Source organism: Manacus vitellinus, unplaced genomic scaffold, assembly GCF_001715985.3.
Source record: "Manacus vitellinus isolate BGI_N305 unplaced genomic scaffold, ASM171598v3 scaffold_22_pilon, whole genome shotgun sequence".
Taxonomy (NCBI): Eukaryota; Metazoa; Chordata; class Aves; order Passeriformes; family Pipridae; genus Manacus; species Manacus vitellinus.
In genome coordinates this window covers 13,128,313-13,147,840 of record NW_021939632.1, presented here as the reverse complement: position 1 = coordinate 13,147,840, position 19,528 = coordinate 13,128,313, and the positions used below count along the sequence as shown (strand labels likewise).

Below are 19,528 nucleotides of genomic sequence, written 5' to 3'. Positions count from 1 at the left end.
TGCGGGGGTCGCGGTGACGGCACAGCGCTGCCCGGAGGCGGCGGGGGTCGCTCGCAGAAGCGGGAGCGGCGGAGGGGGACGCCCGCCTCCTCGGGCTCGTCAGCGGCGCTCCGCCCCTCCGCCGGCCCCGCCCCCGGGGCCCGGCTGGGCTGGGGCACGGGAAGGGCGGTGAGGCTGGAGCGGCGGCAGCTACGCGGGGCCTTTCCGGCCAAACGTGCTCGGGAACAGGGCTGGTCGTCCCCGCCGGCGCCTCAGCGAGAAGCCCGGGAAATGGAAATGGTAAATTTACCAAGGGTTGGTAAATGAAGCGCCCGGCACGGCGCTGGAAGCGCTCGGGGTTCCTCCAGCAGTGCACCTCGCTAGGGATGGTTAAGAATTAAAATAGGAATTTAGGCCAACTGTGGGGGAAAAAAAGTTACTGATAATCTTACCCCGTATGTCTGTATTGCCATTCAAAGTTAATATCTCTTAAAATAGGGACATGAAAGTTTACAACAATGCATAAAGTTGCAAGCACCTTCAAGATCAACTAAGACCTGTGTGGAAGTAGGTACATCCTTCGCTAGGTTTTAATGCAAACCAGTGGGGAATTGGGTCAATAATCATAGATATAACAGGAGGTAATGGAAGTTACTTGACCGGCTGTTGAGAAAATTCTTGAAACCGGAAAAACTAATGTTCCCTTTATGGACATCGGAAAAAAAAAAAAAACTAAAAGAGAAATTGACCCTTGAGAGTTCTGAAGTCCTGAAGAAGCTGGTGAGTGAACTAGCCTTTTGTATTTTGTTTAGACATTGTTTTATTTTATCCACATGTACTTGACAAGTCAAGAATTCGGCATCTTGTAAATGAAAAATCCATATGATTTGCAGAAGTTGCCTTCATATGAATGTGGAATTGTTTTCCTATGCAGCTGAGGGGTCAGATGCCTTGGAATTCTTATGTGAGTTTGCAGAAGGCCTGAGTTTCCTGAAAGAGATAAATGCCACCCTTTGATATCACCTGACAGCGTTTGGGTCTGTAGACTGTAACTGAGATGATCTGGACATGTTAGCAGAAGGATACAGGAGCTGTTCCAGTTACAAATTCTGGTTACAAATCCAGTTAAAAATTGAACATGCTGTTTTTCTAAAACACTACAGACCTTGTAATTAATAAAATAGGGGCTATTTTGTTAGTTTGAGTGAATTCCATATTCATAAGCATCCAGTATATTAGGAGGTATGTATACAGTCAACAGCAGACAAAAAGTAGAAACCCCAAACCCTTAATACAGACAGCTGCAAAACAGCTGGTCAGAATTGGTCATGGTAACATTCCTGGTTATGATTTTAGATAAAATTTTAGAGCAATCTGAGATTGTTATCATTCGTTCTAAATGTCTCTGTTATTATCAATAGCAGTGAGAAAAGGTCCAGAAAGATGACCTGGAGCTATGTGTATACAACATAAGCAATATGTTGTATATTGCTTATTGCAATATATTTGTGTTCTAGAACTCATACATTTTAAATTAATCTTTGTTGGAAAGCATAAAAATTATATTGTAAAATAAAGTAACATTAATTCCAGTACAACGAAGCCAAACTCTTCAACTTCACCCTTCCTGAACTTCAGTCCCTTTGTGCTTTTTCTAGGGGGAAAGACTTTTTTTTTCCCACTCAGAGCGTGTTATAAAACCATTGTAACGCTGGTTTTATAAATATGACTTCAATAAGCAATACGACCTTGGAACTTTTTAACTATTATTTTTATTTCCTCTGAGAAGTCTAACTGGCTGCACTTTCCCCTTTCTCCCTACGCTTCCCGGCAGCAGCTCCCGGGACACGCCGTGTCCCAGGGCATGCGCACGCTGGCTGACAGTGCAGAGGCACGTGGAGCGCTGCGGCGCGCGCGGGGTGAGCGGCGTTCGCCCGCGGCTCCAGTGCAGGAGGGTCCTGGGGAAGGGTAAGCCGAGAGCTCCTCGGATTGTGTTCTCCGGGGGCGGGGACGTCTCAAAAGTTGCGCCGGTGACCCCGACTCCTTTGCTTTTTTGTTTAACCACGGACCTTGTGCGTTCCGCAGCCCTCGCTGGAACCGGCGCTGACAGCCGCCTGCCGCACGCGCGCCACCCGCCCAGTGCTGCCCCGGTGTGCCGCCCGGTGCGCCCCGTGCCGGCCCGGTGCCGCCCGTTGCCGCCCGGTGCCGCAGGCGCGCAGGGGTTGCGGGCCGGCCCTCAGCGGCCGCCGCCGGCTGTACCCGCGGCCTACCGGAGGCTGGCACCGTGAGAGCGGTGTCAGAGGGCGGAACATGAGTCCAACGCCGCGGGTCGCGCCCCGCCTGCGGGGGGGCAGTGGGACCCTGGCCGCCCTCGCCCCGGCCATCGCCGGCCTGAGGCCTGCGCGGCGTCTTAGCCCTTTGCCACGCTCTTCCTAAACGGTTTTGGGTCAGAATTCCCGCGGGAAGGAAGAAGGCGGCGCGCAGGTGGCAGCGGGCGGTGCGCGGCCCAGGACGGGAGGGGCCGGCGCTGGTCCCCGGGGCCTGCGGGGCTGAGCTGCCCGCGGCAGCGCTCCCGCGGCTTGAGGGGAGTCGGGCAGGCGGGGAAAAACACCCTGTCTGCACGGGACCTGTCTTACGCCTAGTTACTTAAATCTCTGATAGTTCTTATGCCTGGGAGTGGCAGGTGTCCATTTTCCCCTTTGTGGAAGATTTCCTGGCTCACTGTATTTTGTAATACGGTCTTGAAAGTGCTTATTGTGTTTCAACTGTTAGAAAATTATTTTAGAGACTTTCTTGCCCTTTAAATGTATTACACCGTGTGGTAAGTGGAACACCTTAGAAACAGTTATTTAAATATATCCAAATTTCCTGGGTTTAGTCTATGTATTTGTAAGTTTGAAAACATCCAATGTTTTCTATTGATGTACTTTTAAAAGGATATTAGAATTAACTACAATTTAAAATTGTATACAAGTTTGTGGTAAATCACTTGCATCAGCTCAATCACTTCCAGAAAGAGAAAGATTTGGAAACTTCCTGTGGAATGTTTTAGATAGAGATCCTGGTTGCCCATCAATAGGATAGAGGATGTAAGTTCCATTGCAGCTCGAGAACGGGAAAGGACAACTTACCTGGGGGCTTACTTCATCCTAACTTCTTGCAGTTTAGCTTGCCAGCACTGTGGGAACTGAATTATTTGTAAAGGCAACTACAATATGGAACAAATAGAAGCAATAAAAGCAATATCTGAAAAGGAACTATAAAGTAAATCATTATTATAAAAGGTAGTTAATACTTAATATGTAATATCTGGAAAATCTGTACCTTTATTTTTGTGTGCTTTCATTTTGCATAGGGAAGAAAACATTTCATATTATGACAGATCCTAAATTAAAATTACTTCATTTTAGCTTTCCTTGTATCTGCCCCAGTGCCAGCAACAGCAATGTAGTACAATACGCTAAATGATTTTTATGCTCTGAAGTGGATTGTACAGACATCAAAAGAAATCCACCTATATCCAACTTTCTAGAATGATTTCAGTACCTTACATAGACTGCTCAAATAAGGTTTTTTCTTCCTCAGTGTGTGCTGCTGCCACTACCTTGATAACGTTACACTGATGGAATCATGTGAACAGTTGAAGAACATTCAAGTTTGCCAAAGGTATTGATAATTTTTGTTGTTATATCTCCTAAAACAAGACTTCAAGACTTTACCATACTCTCTGAGTTGAGGGAATTTGATGGGTCTTTTTTAGTGTACCATGACATTTATCACCAGTGGTTTGTGTTCCCCAGCTTGGAACCAGTTTTGTAGGTTGTAGAGTATGTAGTTGTTAGCCCTTTGTACAAATTGGCATGTATTCTAAGGAAACAAATTAATACCAAATTTCGATGGATAAGGCTGTAGCTTCCACTATAATTTGGGGAATTAGGTTGCTTTTCTTTTGCACAATGGGTGATTTCAGCTGACGTGTGACTGTTCAATAGTCTGTATTACAAAGGTGGTCAACCTTCCTGACTAAAAGCCATCTTACCTCCTTTTACCACCAATAGTTGTATTTTCTGGCAGTTCTTGGACCCCAGTTTGGCATTATGGAGTGGCTTAGTGAGAACAAACCTCAGTCATGCAGTGCTGGCATGTTAAAAAGTTCAGCTTTGCCTTCTCAGTAGTAGCATGATAGCACATGTGGCTTATAAAGGCAGGTTTCTAAATTTGAAAGCTTACCAAGTGGACTAACTTCATAGCACTTGTGAGCATGTCAGTGTTCATTGTTAGGAGTTTTTCTATGAGAAGATACCAGGCTATAGGTTCTTCTCAAGCTTACCTCACTCAGAACATTATAATGTAGTGACACTGATTTTTACCTGGTTGTTGTGACTGTACTTAACTGCTTTAATATGCTCCCGTTACAGGTACCTCAGAATTGAATTCTTCTTAATACAGTGACCATGTGGGATCAAAGAAAAATGGTCTTCTGTTTTTCAAACACTTGAATTTGTTGTTTGTAACAACATGATTTACTGTGAAAACTGGAAGAAGAGTCTTTCTGGACACTTTAAAGATAGCTGGTAGGCACAGCAAAATGCTTTGTTTGAGGCGGGTTTGCTTGCTTACACTGAGACGTTGCCAAGCTCGGACTCTGTGTAGTGATCTGCTTTTGAGCCAGATAAATAGCTGCACCCATGAAGATGAAGTGTTTAGCCTTGTTGGAAGGAACAAGGCCAGACTTTCTGAAAAGCATGTGGGAATTGCATTCAACATGCTGTGGCAATTGCAAAAGAAGAGGCCGTTTCTCTTAAGGACTACTGACTATGTAAAAAATCACTCCCAGTTTCTTACCCTTTGCGTTTTGGCAGAAAACAAGGTGAAAGACATGGAAGATGAGGCCATAGTGGACACCTTATATAGTATTCTGAGGTAAAGAGCATTAAATTGAATTCCATGTATATATATTTTGTATTTGGTAATAAAAAGAGAGGGAATTTTGACTATAGAACCATACTATAAGGAGACTGCGAGACTGCCCTGCCACAGTTTCCGTAATCCGTGTGTCACAGATGGCGTAATGTCCTGTGCTTCAGTTTTTGAGATGCAGGTAGAACAGATCTGTTTTGCACTCCCAGTAAATATGTTTTATGATTGTTATGAGTTATTAATGCACAAATGTTTATAATCTGTTTGAATGGAGGGAGCGATGGAAAAGTAAAACATGATAAATAATGAAAGGATATATGTCTTATTTCTTTGTAACTATGGGAGCAAGCTTCAAACTATTATGTCTTTCTTTTGAAGGCTCAATGTTGAAGACCATGATTCTCTAGCAGAAGCACTTGTTACAGAAGCATGGAAAAGATTAGAAAGGCAAGTACTGTATTGCTGTGCTTTGTGAAAGGTGTACATTGCAAGCATGATTTGCTTCATGTGAGGTTACACAAGAGTTCTCAAAGAGTATGTATATTTAAAGCATAACATGAGTATTTTTGAAGGTTTTGGAAATTATACATACAGACTTTGGTACACAAATGCATGAGAGATTCAGATGCTGCAACAACAGGGGCCAACATTTAAAGTTTTGAAATATAATGTCTATGGAGATTTATGTGTTCGAAGGAAATTGCAGGTTTTAATATTTACAATTTTATCTCAGTGCTTGCTGTCCAGCTCATAAATGGTTGTTAGAAGCCTGTTCATCTCAATTTAGTGAAAACATTTTGTATTAAAACAGCAACATTTTCCCTTTGTGCATTTTGTTGTTGGTTTCATTGGCTTGGTTTGATTTCTTTTTTTTTTGGGATATTATAATTTTCATTCTGTAACCTCAGGGTAATGGCAGAAGCTAGTGTCAGCCTTGCACCAGCACCACAGAATTGCCTCTTTCATCTTAACATGTGGGGTTTCTTGACAGGTAAATTAATACAGTGTAGCTTGAACACAAAGTGATATTCAGATAATAAATTGCTCACATTCATTTTATTTCACATTTATGTATTTCACATCATTGCTTGAGAACATAATCTTTATTAGGCTGGTCTGGCTAAGTGAAGAACAACTGATTTTCGTAGAGTTCCATATGCACAACATGCTTTAATATTAAACATCTAGGTATTTTGTTTCCTTATTTTGTAATTTGAGTATACCCTTGCTTTTTGTATGACTGTTGAAGTAGATTTTTGTCTTTAGTTATTCCCTAGAAATAAAAGGTAAATATTCTTTCTGTCTGTCTTTAATATCTTGACAGGTTTAGTTTGCCAGCTCTATCTAAATTTACACTGTGCTTATACAAGCAACACAGGCATTTCAATCCCATAATTGGCCAAGTAGCTCATATTGTGGACATGAAGCTGGATTCTATACAGGATGTAAGGTAAGTGTCAGAGTGAAGCTAAGGAGAAGCAATATGTCACAATTACCGTGCTGCCTTTCCTGAACCCTTTCCTTTTTTCCTCAACTGGAGGTTGCTTTTCTTCAGTTTGGAGTTTGTGGGAAAGAAGTGTTTTGTGTTCATGCATTGTTTGACAGGTGAATGCATTTTCCCAATGATTTTACGAAGGATTTCTTTATAACCAATCTAAACAACTAAAACTACTGTTTGATTGTTTAGATAGGTTATAAAGATTTAATTAATTTCCACTGTTCTACTTACAGTAGAATAATATGGTAGACATTTAGAATCAGCTTTGTCCTGATTCTAAATTTAACATGGACTTTTTGATAATTTAGAGGCTATTGACTCACCAGAAGATGTTTTTCTTCCCTGACATTGATAGCTTCTCTACTTTGACATGGATTTAGTTAGCTATTGTGAATAGCAATAAGAAGTTTAAAAGCAATGCTGTGTTTATTTATCTGCGGAGTATTTTTTTTCTAGTCAAGCTGAATTAATGAATTCTCTTGCTAGCATGTCCAGCACATTATCCTAATATTAAAACTACTTAAAACACAGCACTGGTCAAAGAAGTCCAAGCTTCTTTTTTCTTGCCTCTGTTCCCTCTGGGCCACTATAGTGAAGGCTTCTCTTTCTTTTTTTCTGTTTTATACAGCATTAGCAGTGCCAACACTTATTTTTGCAGATGTGAGGATCCTGCCTATGAAACTTATTGAATGGGACTCCATTTCTTTACAGAAGTGACTCTCTCTGTGGTCATAAGTTTTATTCCCTTAGGAAGGGATTCTTTCTTTAGGAGTGACAATGACTCTTCTCCCCATTCTGACACTTGAGAATTGTTTGAGTTTCTTTGGTGTCTATTGAGCATTAAAGATCTTTTTGCAAATTTGAATCAGGCAAATCAGACTCCTGCCTTAGGCAAATGCTTCTGTCGCATGCAGCTTTGTTAGGGATGGCTGAAAAATCCCAATTGTTTCAGAAGTTCACTGAAAGCAGAATTTTTACTGTAGAAGGATAAATGGTTTTTGCTCATCTGTTTTTTCTGCATTAGATCTAAAATTCCTTTTTGTGCAGAAGCCAGCAGCACCTTGACTACCATTCCTTTCTTTGTGTAGTTTATTTAGGAAATCTAAAATTTATTGCTTATTATGTTCAATGTGTAAGTGTAAAATCTTTTGAATTTTTTAGGATCTTGTCAGTTTTGATGGTCGGCATATCTGATGTTATCTCACAGAGTTTTCGAGATCGATTACTACACAAGGCTGAACAGCTGCTGGAAGAAGAGAATGAAGGCCACTTCAACTATGCCAGAAGAATGCTACAGTTTCTTCAAAATGTTAAACTGAAATATCATCCATTGCTAGAAAAATGCAACAGGATTTTCCTTAAAAGTGCCTCCCGTCTTGATATCCACAGTATTAGTAATATTTTTGGACTGTACGAGCAGCTGGGTTTTGACAATGCTGAATTCCGCTTGCTTGCTAATCAGATACTGTCTGAAACTATAGATGATTATTACCATCCTGAAACCTTTGCAAAATTATTTTTTGCTCTTGGGCCTATGGCAGGATCCAGGGTAAGAGAAAGGTAAGTTTATTAATGATTTTTTCTTATTTATGATATAAATTTTCTTGCACAGAAATTAAAAATGTGTTAATGTTTGGAGGAACTTCTGAGCCATCTGTGAGCTGAACCTTAGGTTTCCTGGTTGTAACTTTGTAGCAATGGATGATTTAACTATGAAAACATTGTCAAAGCAGTTTGTTTTGAGACAGTTGCATAGAAAGCTAGATCCAGCAATCAAGTGATATGCAAATGCTGTTATGCAAGACCATCTTGTAGCTGTCTTAGACTACAGCCTTCCTTTCACAGGGGATGGTAGTAAAAAGCTTTCTGTCTTTTCCCTGAGGCATATGTGCAGTGGTATGTGTTGCTTTTTCCTTTTTAAGACTGGCAGTAGCTGAAACAGCCTGAGTCTTGTCCTGTACCAGATTGCTGACATCCTATTCTTCATGAAAGGTCGTCAGCAGGGAACACTTTGACGTTTATTTAGCAATTAGAGTATTATGTTACAGACTTTTTTTTCTTGTGCCACAAAATCCTACTTGGGGTGGTGTTACTCATGGGTCTCTCAAAGTCTGTAGTTTTAGGCAGCATTTGCTTTATTTATTACAATGAGTTGTATTTTCATACTTTCCTTCATGAACATCTGCCTCTATTCAGAGATTTGGATATACTGCAAGCCTATGTTGGTTTTTGCCATAGCTGACTTAGTTCCAAAAGCTTTTCCTAGATTATTTATTTATTTAATTTGTGGTAAACACTGGCTTTTTAACTGCCCCAGAACCACTTCAGTTCATGTTTGATTCTGTTATCTGTAGCTTCCTGATTGATCATGAATTGTTTAATGTCTTAAAGTATCTTCCCTACTTCTTGTCTACTTTTAGAATTGTTGGACTCACTGGTTTCTAGCATCAGAACAATATGCACTGATCCAACACACTCACACCCCTTTACCTGTGCTATACAGATTAGCTGTTTAGAAGAAAAGTCCAGAGAATGAAAGTCTCTAGTTTGAGGGAATTTGTTTTCCTGTATTTCCTGAAGCACTCTTTTGGTTCTTTCCCTCATAGACAAAGAAAATTGCTGCAGTCTTTGCTGGAGATTTTCATCTGTTTTTCATTGGAAAATATGTCTTTTCCCCTTTAGGTTGCTAGTAACTGCAGCATACATGGCAGAAGAATTTAGCAGTCACCAGGTATTGGTGATACTGAAGACAATGAAGAAAATGAAATGCAGAAATTCTCATCTACTTGAAAAGTAATTTTTTTGATACTACTAAGAAGGTGTATTCTCTAGGTAAACTACTTTCATTTAGTGTGGAAAACTGTATAATACCCAGTAAGTGAGGAGTGGAGGCTGTGTCACTTGCACACAAATGCATCTACACTATAAATAATTAGGTAATACAGATTTTAGAATATTGCAGCTTGACCCAGAAGAAATTGAGGAAATTTAGGAATTTCATAGAAAAGCATTTCAGCCCTACCAAGTTAATGTCATATTATATCTGGCTTATTTGCAAATATGTGTTCCCATTTCAGTAAACTTAGCCCCTAACACTTACTGTAAACTCAGAAGAAAAAAGAGAACGTGTCCACGTTTTCTACAGTTGTAAACTGAACATTGTTTATAAGGAGAGGTAATATCTATCATACAATGAAGGGGAAAGCAGCTGTTTTGGGCACAGAAGATGTAGCATTAGATACATCAGAGATGCAGCAGAGTTAAGTACAGGTCCGGAGCAATAACTGGATTGAAGGTAGTTGTATGAACCAAAGAGATCCTTGGAAGAAAAAGGACATACTTGTGTACTATGGATCAAAGGAATACTAAGGGTAAATTCATGCCTTTTCTCCTTGAATCTCACTGTCTGAAGAAGGTCTTAAGGTATTATCTTTTCCTATAAATCTATCCCCCTCTTTGCAGTCTTAGACCAACAGTGAGTGCAGTGGTGCTGAAGCTGGTGTTGCTGTTCTAGTTTTTTCCATTCTTGGTCCACTTTAACTGATTGTGAAATCTGAAACAGAACTTATTAGTGTGAAGTAGCTGATTTGCTGCAATGAGGGTTTTAATTTTGCAGTTCACTAAATGGAGAGAGGCTGCTGTGTCTTTGGGGACCAGGGTCAAAACTGGTGTGGAGAGGAGTGCAGGTGTGTGAAACCCTCCATATGTACGTACTGTGCATCAGAGGACACCCTTTCTTCAATGTGGGATGTTGGAGTTTGCAGTATCTTTTGTATTAGTGTAACACTATGTAATCTTTTTCTCTTTGTATTCAGAATGGCTTCTGTTCTGCACAAACACTTGGAGAGTTATCATGTATTACAGCTGGTGAAGTTAACACAGTACCTGACGGGGTTGCGATGCCGCAATCTGGAGCTGTTTGCCAAACTGAAAATGTTACTATTAGGGTAAGTGTGTATTCTTGGAAATGTAACTATTTAAGTATTAAACAGTTCTCTACCTAAGATTTCAAATTACAAGCTAAGATGTTAAAGTGTTTTGTTTCCATAAAATATGAAGAAGTAACAAACTGTTGGAATATTTGATTCTTTTAAATGCCTAAATCAGAGGATAGGAAGTGATTGTTGTCTTGTTTATAGACCCAACGGTATCTGCTAATAGATATGATACCTTTCAAAAATATTTTTTTACCTCTTATTCCTTTGGTCACTGCAATATTGAAATGACAGGAAATTTTGATTGTTTTTTTATTGGAAGGGCAGGTATTAATGTCGTCTTTGATGTTTGATGGAAGAAGTAATGAAAAATAGGTAGTAAGGATGCCTTGGTTGGGACAAGTGAAAGTGTGAAGCAGAAGTACTTTTTTTTTGATTGAAGAACTGTCCAGTTAATTCTTAGGCTTGTAGAGTTGCAGCAGAAAGGGAAACAGTTTCTGGAATTGCTGGAGAGGAGATCTTCCTTCCATTGCTCAGCCTCTCTAGGAATGTAGTGCCTTGCTGATAATTCCTTCATGTTCCTCAGGCACCTCAGAACCTGGTGCTCCCTAAGACAGAAATCAGAGAAATGACCCAGGCCCAGAAACCCACACACCCTTAACAAATATGGACTTTCTAGCCTTAATAAGGACTTCTGTGTTTATCAGTAACATTTAAAGCCTCTCCAGCTGACTGAGCTGCTCCCTGTCTTCTTCCCTTTTTTCAGTTTTGAATAAATTAGAAGTTAATCTTATTTAAAAAAACATGGCAGTCCCTAGCAGTGTGAATTTCTACCACATCATTAATATTCCACTTATTTTATATTTGATATGCAGCTTTTGACTTCTAAATTAGGATTTTCATGCATGTAGTTTATTTGGGTTTTTAAACACTTACACTTTGTCATTACTGATGGACTATTTTTATTTCCACCTTTCTTCCAGTTATTTAAAGTCTAGTGTGATACCTGCTGATACTGCAGCCATAATTCGTGTTCTGGCCATGCTACCTTCTTTTCAAGTGGAGGAGATGATTACAAACAAAGCAGCAGCAGTTCTGCCTCAGTGCAGTCTCCATCATTTGAATTGCATTGCTACAGCTCTTGTCAAATGGAATCATCATGACCAGTTGCACTGGCAAAACAGTTCTGAGCTATGTGCAAAGCTTCTGCAAAAACTAAATGACTGTGGATTTGAGAGGCTTCAGAAAACCAACAGCTTAAATCTTCTGTTGGAAGAACTTACACATGTGAATGGAGAGTGGTTTGAAGAAGTCCTGAATGAGGAAACTGTGGCCATGTGTCAACGCTTGATAGACCAAATAACATGGACAAATGTATCACCACTGTCTTTTTTTCTCAAAAAAACAAACCACCGTTGTCCTGCCTTATTTGACAGAATAGCTTCTGTGACTGTTGAAAATACAGACAAGGTGTTAGAGCTTTTCTTTCTATCTGCTATGTGAGTTATTCAGTAGAAAAGGAGAGGTTCATGTGTTGATGTGTTTCAGAGCACAGTCCACAGTGTTTCTAAGTTTTCCTCAGTGTACCTGATTTGGAGCTCATCTTTTTTTGTGTTCACTCAAAGCTATTTTGCTTCTATTTATATAAATTTGCACTTACTTCTCATTAGTTTTCATTTCTTACTGTTCAGTCAGTGTTAGGTCAGCCATAACCCTGTGCATTCAACTTTACATTTGACAATCTTAAATTTTTTTTTTAAACTTCTTTATAAATAGCCACATCAGCTGGTGTGTATTTTAACATTACTCATTGTTGTGGGGGTTTCCCCAGTAGCTTGTCTTTTTGGTCAAAATTACTCTTTTTTCTTACTATCTTTTTTTCCTCCTCGTTCTCAGTCTGGTGTTCATATAAATCTTTGATTTTATTCTATTGCAGTTTAGTTTCTTTAAGAGCATTTAATGCAAAATCTTTTTGAAAGGTTCTTTAAGTATATAGAAACACTTGGATCATCTATGTGAAATACATCTTAAGTTTTAGCTGTTGCTGCAGATTCAATTATTTCTGCATTTCATTTTTCAATTGTTTCCTTCTGGAATAGTTGACAAAAAATTAGAAAATAGCTCATCTAGTCTTAAATCTCCCAATTCTGAATGAAGTATAAAACTCTTCTTTATTGTAAAGCAATATTATTATATATTGCAGTGACTTGATTTTGGATGTCTTTTTTTCCAGATCCACCCCTCTGAAATCTATTTTATTCTCTTCCTTTTCTCTGCTTTGAATTATGACAATGAAGAGTTCTTTAAGAGTTGTATCCAACATCTTACTTCTAACTTGAGTAAGTGCATTAGAAAAAGATATTCTGACACCAAATAAATGTCACTGAAAGTTATTATTTTTATCGAATGAAAATAGGAATAGAATGGCACTTTTGTTAAGCAAAGAAAAAGTATGTATGTTACTACTAATATTCTGCCTAGTGGGGTTAAACCATTACAAAGATTCAATGCTGGGTTTCATTTCACCCTTTAAAAATTACTGTTAACAAGGGACTAGCAAAAAAATTTTAGTGTAGTAAAAAGCAAGTGATAATTCTGGTTAATTCACTGTGCTGCTATTGGATAGAATTGTTGTGGTGTTCCCCAAGGAATCGTCATTTGTGAACAGGATACATTTTGTGATCCACCACAAATAAATGGTTTAAGTTGTAGAGGAAGTGTGTAGAAACTTGTATAGTACGTTAAGGGAGAAAATTAGACAATTTGGGAGGCCAGGAGAAGGGCACTGCAAATCCTTTCAACTTTATGTCATGTGTTAATATGTATTTCTGTCTGTTTTTTAAAGGTTATTTTGAAATTTATCAGTTGGTGCTGCTTGGTCACGTTTTGGCAGTGGCTGGGTATTTTCCTCCGATTCTGATAACAACGATATTTAATGTTTCTTTCCTAAGCAAACTGGATGCTCAACTTAAAGGTAGATATCTAACTCTCTGATGAATTTGATTGTGTAGCATAAAATGCAATTATGGACTACCTATGACTTGAGAAGTAGAATTACTCTTTAAATTATTCCATTTTCTAGAAAGACTTCCTTTATATAATCTAGTCATGATTTGAGTACTAAAAGGAAAGGAATGAACAAAAATCTGTGCTTTGTTTTAAAAGTACAGACTTGTATTGCAGATGAGAAAAGGTCATATAAGGCAAATTTTATAGTCACCTTATTGTACTCAGTATATAATAATTCTTCAATTTTGTTGGAAATAAAATTACCTGACTCTGATGTTTATTACTAGAAAGAGTCACAAAGCTCAAGAAATATAGTGGGATTCTTGCCTGCAAGAAATGTGTCCTACCAGTCTCTTCTCTCTAAATAAGAGACAGTTTATTTCGTCCCTCTCTACCTGTACATTGTTCGCTATCAACGTATTGTTGCCATTTTGCCTTCAAGTACTTAATTAAAAGTTAAATGATAGAAGCAATTTTATATCTTCTGTCTTGCTGTTGTTCTTAACATTGAGCAGAACTGTTACTTTTCATTTTTTCCTCAGGGATTTTGAGCACCTTTCTAAAATTCTGCAACATGAATTTTATAAATGCCATAGTGTACACGCTTGCATTTCTAGTAAAGAATTCAGAGGCAGCCATTTAGGTCCATAGGTTGGATTTTTCACATTGCAGTTTACACCTTTGTATGTTTGTTTGTGGTTTTTTTAATCAGTCCTGCCTGATACCCTAAAGCAGAGGGTCTGCTCTCGCCTCATGAAGTTGAACAGAGCAGTCTGTCTGGAATGCCCAGAGTTTCACATCCCTTGGTTTCATGAGCAGTACTGTCAACGTGTCTTTCATAACAGTAAGTAACTTAAGAGAGGAAAACCTGCCCTTGTTTCTAATAGTAGTCTATTTTCAATAATCTACTAGATGTTTCTTCTAAAACTGTCAGGTTGACACTACCACACCACAGAAGATCAGGAAGGTGCAACCCACTCTCTGCTGAGCATGTCTTGGAAAGTGCAACCGCTCAGTAGTGCAACAGAGAGCAAAGCAGTTTTCCTTGTGATAATTAATGTAATAGAGATGGGATTTTTCCTTCTAAGAAATAAAATTTAAATAAACAGAAACAATGTATATGGCATGAAGGATGGAAAGACAGGAGGAGGATCATTAGGGTTGTCTCCTGGAGGATATGGATCACTTTGCTCCCTACTTCACTTACAAGACTGAACGCTTGACTTAAATTTTTCAATAGGAACATTTTTACTGCTTGTTTTTGAACTTGCTCCTGCCTTCTTCCTCAGAAGAATCAAGATCCATCAGGAATGAGAGATAAAGAAGTAGGCTAGTGATCAATGTAGCAGCTGAGATCTTTCAGAATAGTGATAAATTCAGAAAATCCAGCTAATGCATGGAGTATCTATCCTCCACTAATTCACATGGAGAAATCTGCTTTGCTATCCAGAGAACTCAGCTACTTTGTCTCTCAGAGACTGAAGATGTTTTGGAGCAAGGTGTTAATCTGCAACAGACAGAGAAGTGACAGATAGTGTGGTGTGCCCGTAATAAAGGCAAGATGAGTTTTTGTAGCATGTGAATCAGCAATATCCTCGGATGGAAAGTCTGGATTTGAAATTTATGCTCCGCAGCACTTACCTGCTGCCTTCCATCTAAAATATGATCACTTGGTCTCCGAATTATGATGGAATAGCCCAGGGATCTGTGGAAAAGATTTAATTCAATAGCCTGGCTGTCAAAAATGCAATGTCTCAAAGTGCTCTTTTCAGAATTTTGACTGTGGAAGTTTTGATGTATGAATTCTTTGTTTTGTCTTTGTAGGCATGAGCCGAATAAATCCACTGCGACAGCACGTTCACAGAATGCTGACAGAGATCTTAGGAGGGAGCCAGTACTCCAGAATATCTGTTCTCACACCATACTACTATGAAATAGGTGAGAAGTTAATACTCTAAGGATTGTTATTATTACCAAGATTAGAAAGCCTGTGGTCATGTTGCCACAAGATGTTGCAAAGAAGAAATTGTTGTGTAAAATACAGTTTCTAAAAAGTTCTGCATAATATAAATAATGTTGGATATCTCTAATTTTGTCTATCACTTAGTTCTTCTAGAAGTAAACACTGTACAGATCAAATTCTTCCACTTTTGTCAGTAAACAGGTTTGCTGTGTTTTCTGACAGATTTTGAGTGTGTCCTGGATGAAAATAAAAAGCCTCTTTCCTACATGGCTCAGAATATACCTTTGGATGATGTGGGGGGAATACACTTGAGACATGACATCAAAGATGAAGGGAGAAAGGCTCTGCCACCAGGAGCTCAGAGGTTAGTGCATTGAATTCTTGCACGTTAGCTCTCCCAAGCTTCCAAGTTAACATCCAGTTTAGGCCAGGTTTTTGATGCTTATGTCCTAAATATTTGTTGCAACCCTTATGCTATTTATTTTTCAGTTCCTTTTTCCTAAGTCTAATGAGGTTTAGCCTTCCAGGGTGTGGTGGGTCGGCCGCAGCTGCTCCCACACAGTTGCATGCTCATTCCCTTGCAGTGTGATGGGGGACAGAATCTTGAGGGTAAAAGCAAAGAAGAAAACTCCTGGGTTGCAATTAAAACAGTTTAATAAGTGAAGAGAAGAAAGGAAAAATATAAAAGGGGAAAAGAAAACAATTGATGCACATGCAGTCATTCACCACCAGCAGCCCAGTGGCAGAGCAGTGGCTACTTGGGAAAAACTCCCCTCTGTTTTATTGCTGAGCATGATGTTGTATGGTGTGGACTATCACCTTAACCAGTTGAGGTTCCCTCCCATGGAAGGTGTCCCTTCCAGACCTCTTGTCTGTGCAGCCTATATGCACTGTGGGTCCAGAGTGAGAAAGTCTTGATGCTGTGCAAGCAATAGCTGTTCAGCGATAGCCAAAATATTGGTGTGTTGTTAACACTGGTTTGGTCACAAGTTCAAAACACAGCACCAGATGAACCGCCATGAAGAAAAGTACCTCCATCCCAGCCAGATCCAGTATACATTCTTGAAATGTGTTTCATGAGATTGGAATACTCTTTCCCTCCTACCTCTTCAAATGTAAGCTTTGAAAATGCTAGTTAACTGTTTTTACCATTTGAGCAAAAACAGGTGTCAGGAAAAAAATGCTTTTTCTAAATCATGTAAAATTCAAATATCTCTAGATAAATAAGAGGAAAATGTTTTGTCTGGTTTCTGGGAGTTGTTTAATTTTCTTTTTCTGTGAATTGTCAGGTTTATCTTGTCTTGCTGCAGCTTTCAGTATTAAACTAGAAATATCACTACTTGCTATTCAGGTAGGACCTGAAAGCAAATACACGTCTTTGCTGTTTGCAGAATTGCTTTGGAATTTCTTGATTCAAGAGCTTTTAGCAAAGATTATTCACGTCATCTGAAAGGAGAACCTGCAGTGAAAAAACGACACCTGGAAATGCTGGGATACCGAGTAGTTCAGGTGAGCATCCAGCAATACTTTGTCCTTTCAGAGTTGTATCCATAGTGCAAAATGATCCATTTTCCATGCAACAGGTTTAGAGACAGTTTTTATAGTTAAAAGCATCTACTGGGTGAGAGCAATTTTTGTGTTTAGGGAGGAAATTCCAAGCTGTTCTCAAAATGATTTATGGACTTCATAGAACTTGCAAAGAGGCTGAAGCAAAACTGAAGTCAAAAGGTCTCAGTCTTACGTTACTGCAGGCAAACTAGCTATGTCAGTGTAAAGCTATGTGAGTAAAGGAGAACAAGTGAAATGAGAGTTTCAGTTCAAGTCACTCAAGATTTCTACAGTAGAAGATGATTGAACATACCCTCGAGTGGTTTTGAGTGCCAGTTTTGGCAGCTGCCAGATGGGATAGGGATGCTGTTTGTCTGCTGCAGTGATGGCGCTGCGACAGGGAACACCAGTGGCCAGTGATAATTCACAACCATCAGCAATGAAACATTTTGGTAATGGAGGCTCATGAATTTGGAGGCTCCTGTATATTTAATTACTCATCTACCCTAATTTTAGCTAGACTCCTTCTTTTAGCTTAAATTTGGTTGGTTTTCTTGTTTCTTTGAAACAGAATAATCATCTTTTCTCATGTTATACTACTGCTACACTATTCCAGTCTAATAGATTAACATTAAAAACTACAGTGACCTGGGATTTTTCTCTCAATTTGGATTTTTAAAGTGGGAGATGGTGTAATGGAGTTATCACAGCCTATACTGTGTGGGCATCTGTTTTACATTTCTGCAACTATGCTGCTTTTTGGCAACAAACTGACTGTACTTACATAAAGAAGAATCTTACATTGAGAAATGGATCGTCAAATATCTTCAAGTGGAGAACAAGAGATATCAGAGAGCCTTTGCTGTGAATGGTATGTGTCTTACACCAGTGTTAACACTCAGTTTGTATGATTCTGTTCTACAGATTCCTCACTTTGAATGGAATTCTATGGTTCTGTCAACAAAAGGTGAACAGCTAGAATACCTGAGACAGCAGCTGTATGGAATACAGTGATGTCAGACATGCAGTCTAAAGTACTTCTATAAAAACATTTTATGTACCACCAAACGTTTTGTAATCCTGGTATACATAGTTTCAAAAATCTCTTTATCTGTGAGTCAGCTGGACCAAGGCTTGCCACAGGCATCAAGTGTAAAGGCATTGCAAAAGGCAGGTCATAGTGGGCCATGAAGATCCAATAAGGATGCTTAAAATTTCTTATTATCTGGAAGCTATTGTTTAATCACATGAAGCTCTGGCAGTTTTGCTGTAAAATTACATTATCATCTCCTAAATAAATAGTACAGAGGCTTAGCCAGACATAAAACTCTTTAAAGAAAAAGGTGGAAATACTCTTGACTGTGAGAGAAGCGTCAGCAATCTATTGGAAACCACGTCTGTCCTCCAGCATGAGACAGAATGAGCAGCTGGGAATCAAACAGTATCTGTACTCTGAAACCAAGACACTGAAATGCAAATTGACTAAGCATAGGGCTGCTTTTAGAGCCATTCAGTTTCTGTCTCCCAAAACAGAGGCACTGCGGGGGACTGTGCTGGGGGAGGGTGTTGTGTGGCGAGGAGCCTCCAGCTTCTCCTACCCTGTGATGTGGCACATACAAAAGTAGGGCTGAGTCTTCTGGAACACCTCCATATACCTAAAAACCCTGCCAGGGTTTGTGCAGGAGGCACAAGGCACTGAGATGTAGAAGGAAAAAACGGAATAGGCAGCAGAATGTTCATTGTAGAGCAAACTGTAGAGTGGTCATACTTGACAGATCAGCCTGTTTTCAGAGGCAGCCACGTTGCCCACGCTGCCATCATCTCATGACTGCTTGCTCTGCCTGTCCTTCACATACACAATGTGGCTGTGTTTTCTTCCTCATTTAGTAGAAGCAGTAGACATTCTTTTACCACTTCCTTTGAAACCTGGCAGAGGTAAGCAACTGCATTTCTGAATTGGCCATTATGCATCTGCTGTCACTTTTTTTTGTTTTACTATTCAGTAGCAGAAGAAAATATTTTTATTTACTGAATACAAATCAGGACAGGAATGGAAATTCAGGAAAAAACAACAGAACTGATCTAGGCTGCAAGATGAAGAGGAAGAGGGCTTTGAGGAAGTATCATTGAAGGGACAGCCATAGAAAGACTCTATGCACATTCTATTTTGTATAAAATGGAGAAAACAATCATAAATATAGGTTAGTATCTAAGAAGGTGGGCTACATGTCAAAGGGCTGTTGCATGACCCTGTTTCTGTACAGATGGCCTTCACAAAGCAACCTTGGAGTCTAAGAAAGGTGGCAGTGGCTTAAATGTTCAGTCATGGGTGGTCATGTGTTTCAGCTGAACCCTGCTTTTCAGAGTTCTAGCAGTCACTGTGCCAAGCCAGCTATCTTCAGATTATGTATGGATAAAGTTATGAGTATGCACAATGGGAAGAGGATTAAAACTTGCTATGAGTGGGTTCAGAAAGGGCATTGAAGAAAAGCAAACTATAAGAGTATTTCAATAAAATGTGTTGTCTTTGATCCTTTGCAGTCATTGTTTCTAAATTAAATCAGCAAGTGTTAGAGGAGTGATCTAACTGGAGCCAATGAAGAGGTGCTAAGAACAGCAGAAGATTTGGGTACTAAAGGGGTAAACAGAAAAGATTTTCCACAGATTAAGTACTGG

General features: G+C 39.4%; 1 protein-coding gene across 5 annotated transcripts; it reads left to right on the top strand.

Annotated features, from left to right (window-relative positions):
- The first annotated feature begins 1,899 nt into the window (after positions 1-1,899).
- Positions 1,900-19,383, top strand: FASTKD1 (FAST kinase domains 1). 5 transcript variants are annotated; one of them, XM_018072551.1, is made up of 16 exons: positions 1,900-1,947; positions 3,565-3,645; positions 4,842-4,902; positions 5,278-5,346; positions 6,224-6,349; positions 7,559-7,957; positions 9,080-9,190; positions 10,213-10,344; positions 11,316-11,802; positions 12,566-12,671; positions 13,178-13,306; positions 14,054-14,185; positions 15,166-15,279; positions 15,527-15,668; positions 16,696-16,813; positions 17,777-19,383. In XM_018072551.1, the coding sequence occupies exons 3-16, from the start codon at positions 4,859-4,861 to the stop codon at positions 17,864-17,866; spliced, it is 2,199 nt and encodes a 732-aa protein (XP_017928040.1). In that variant the 5' UTR covers positions 1,900-1,947; positions 3,565-3,645; positions 4,842-4,858; the 3' UTR covers positions 17,867-19,383. The 5 variants fall into 5 exon arrangements, with proteins under 5 accessions (XP_017928040.1, XP_017928036.1, XP_017928037.1 ...); XM_018072547.1 differs by lacking the exon at positions 4,842-4,902 and adding an exon at positions 4,398-4,553; XM_018072548.2 differs by lacking the exons at positions 1,900-1,947; positions 4,842-4,902 and adding exons at positions 2,668-2,800; positions 4,398-4,553.
- The last annotated feature ends 145 nt before the right edge of the window (positions 19,384-19,528 follow it).

Bases quoted from the DNA above. Each gene is read 5' to 3' on its own strand.
- FASTKD1 (XM_018072546.1), top strand. From the start codon at position 4,568: ATGCTTTGTTTGAGGCGGGTTTGCTTGCTTACACTGAGACGTTGCCAA. The intron at 4,903-5,277 runs GTAAAGAGCATT...TTTCTTTTGAAG, and splicing joins ACCTTATATAGTATTCTGAG to GCTCAATGTTGAAGACCATG. The intron at 15,669-16,695 runs GTTAGTGCATTG...TGCTGTTTGCAG, and splicing joins CTGCCACCAGGAGCTCAGAG to AATTGCTTTGGAATTTCTTG.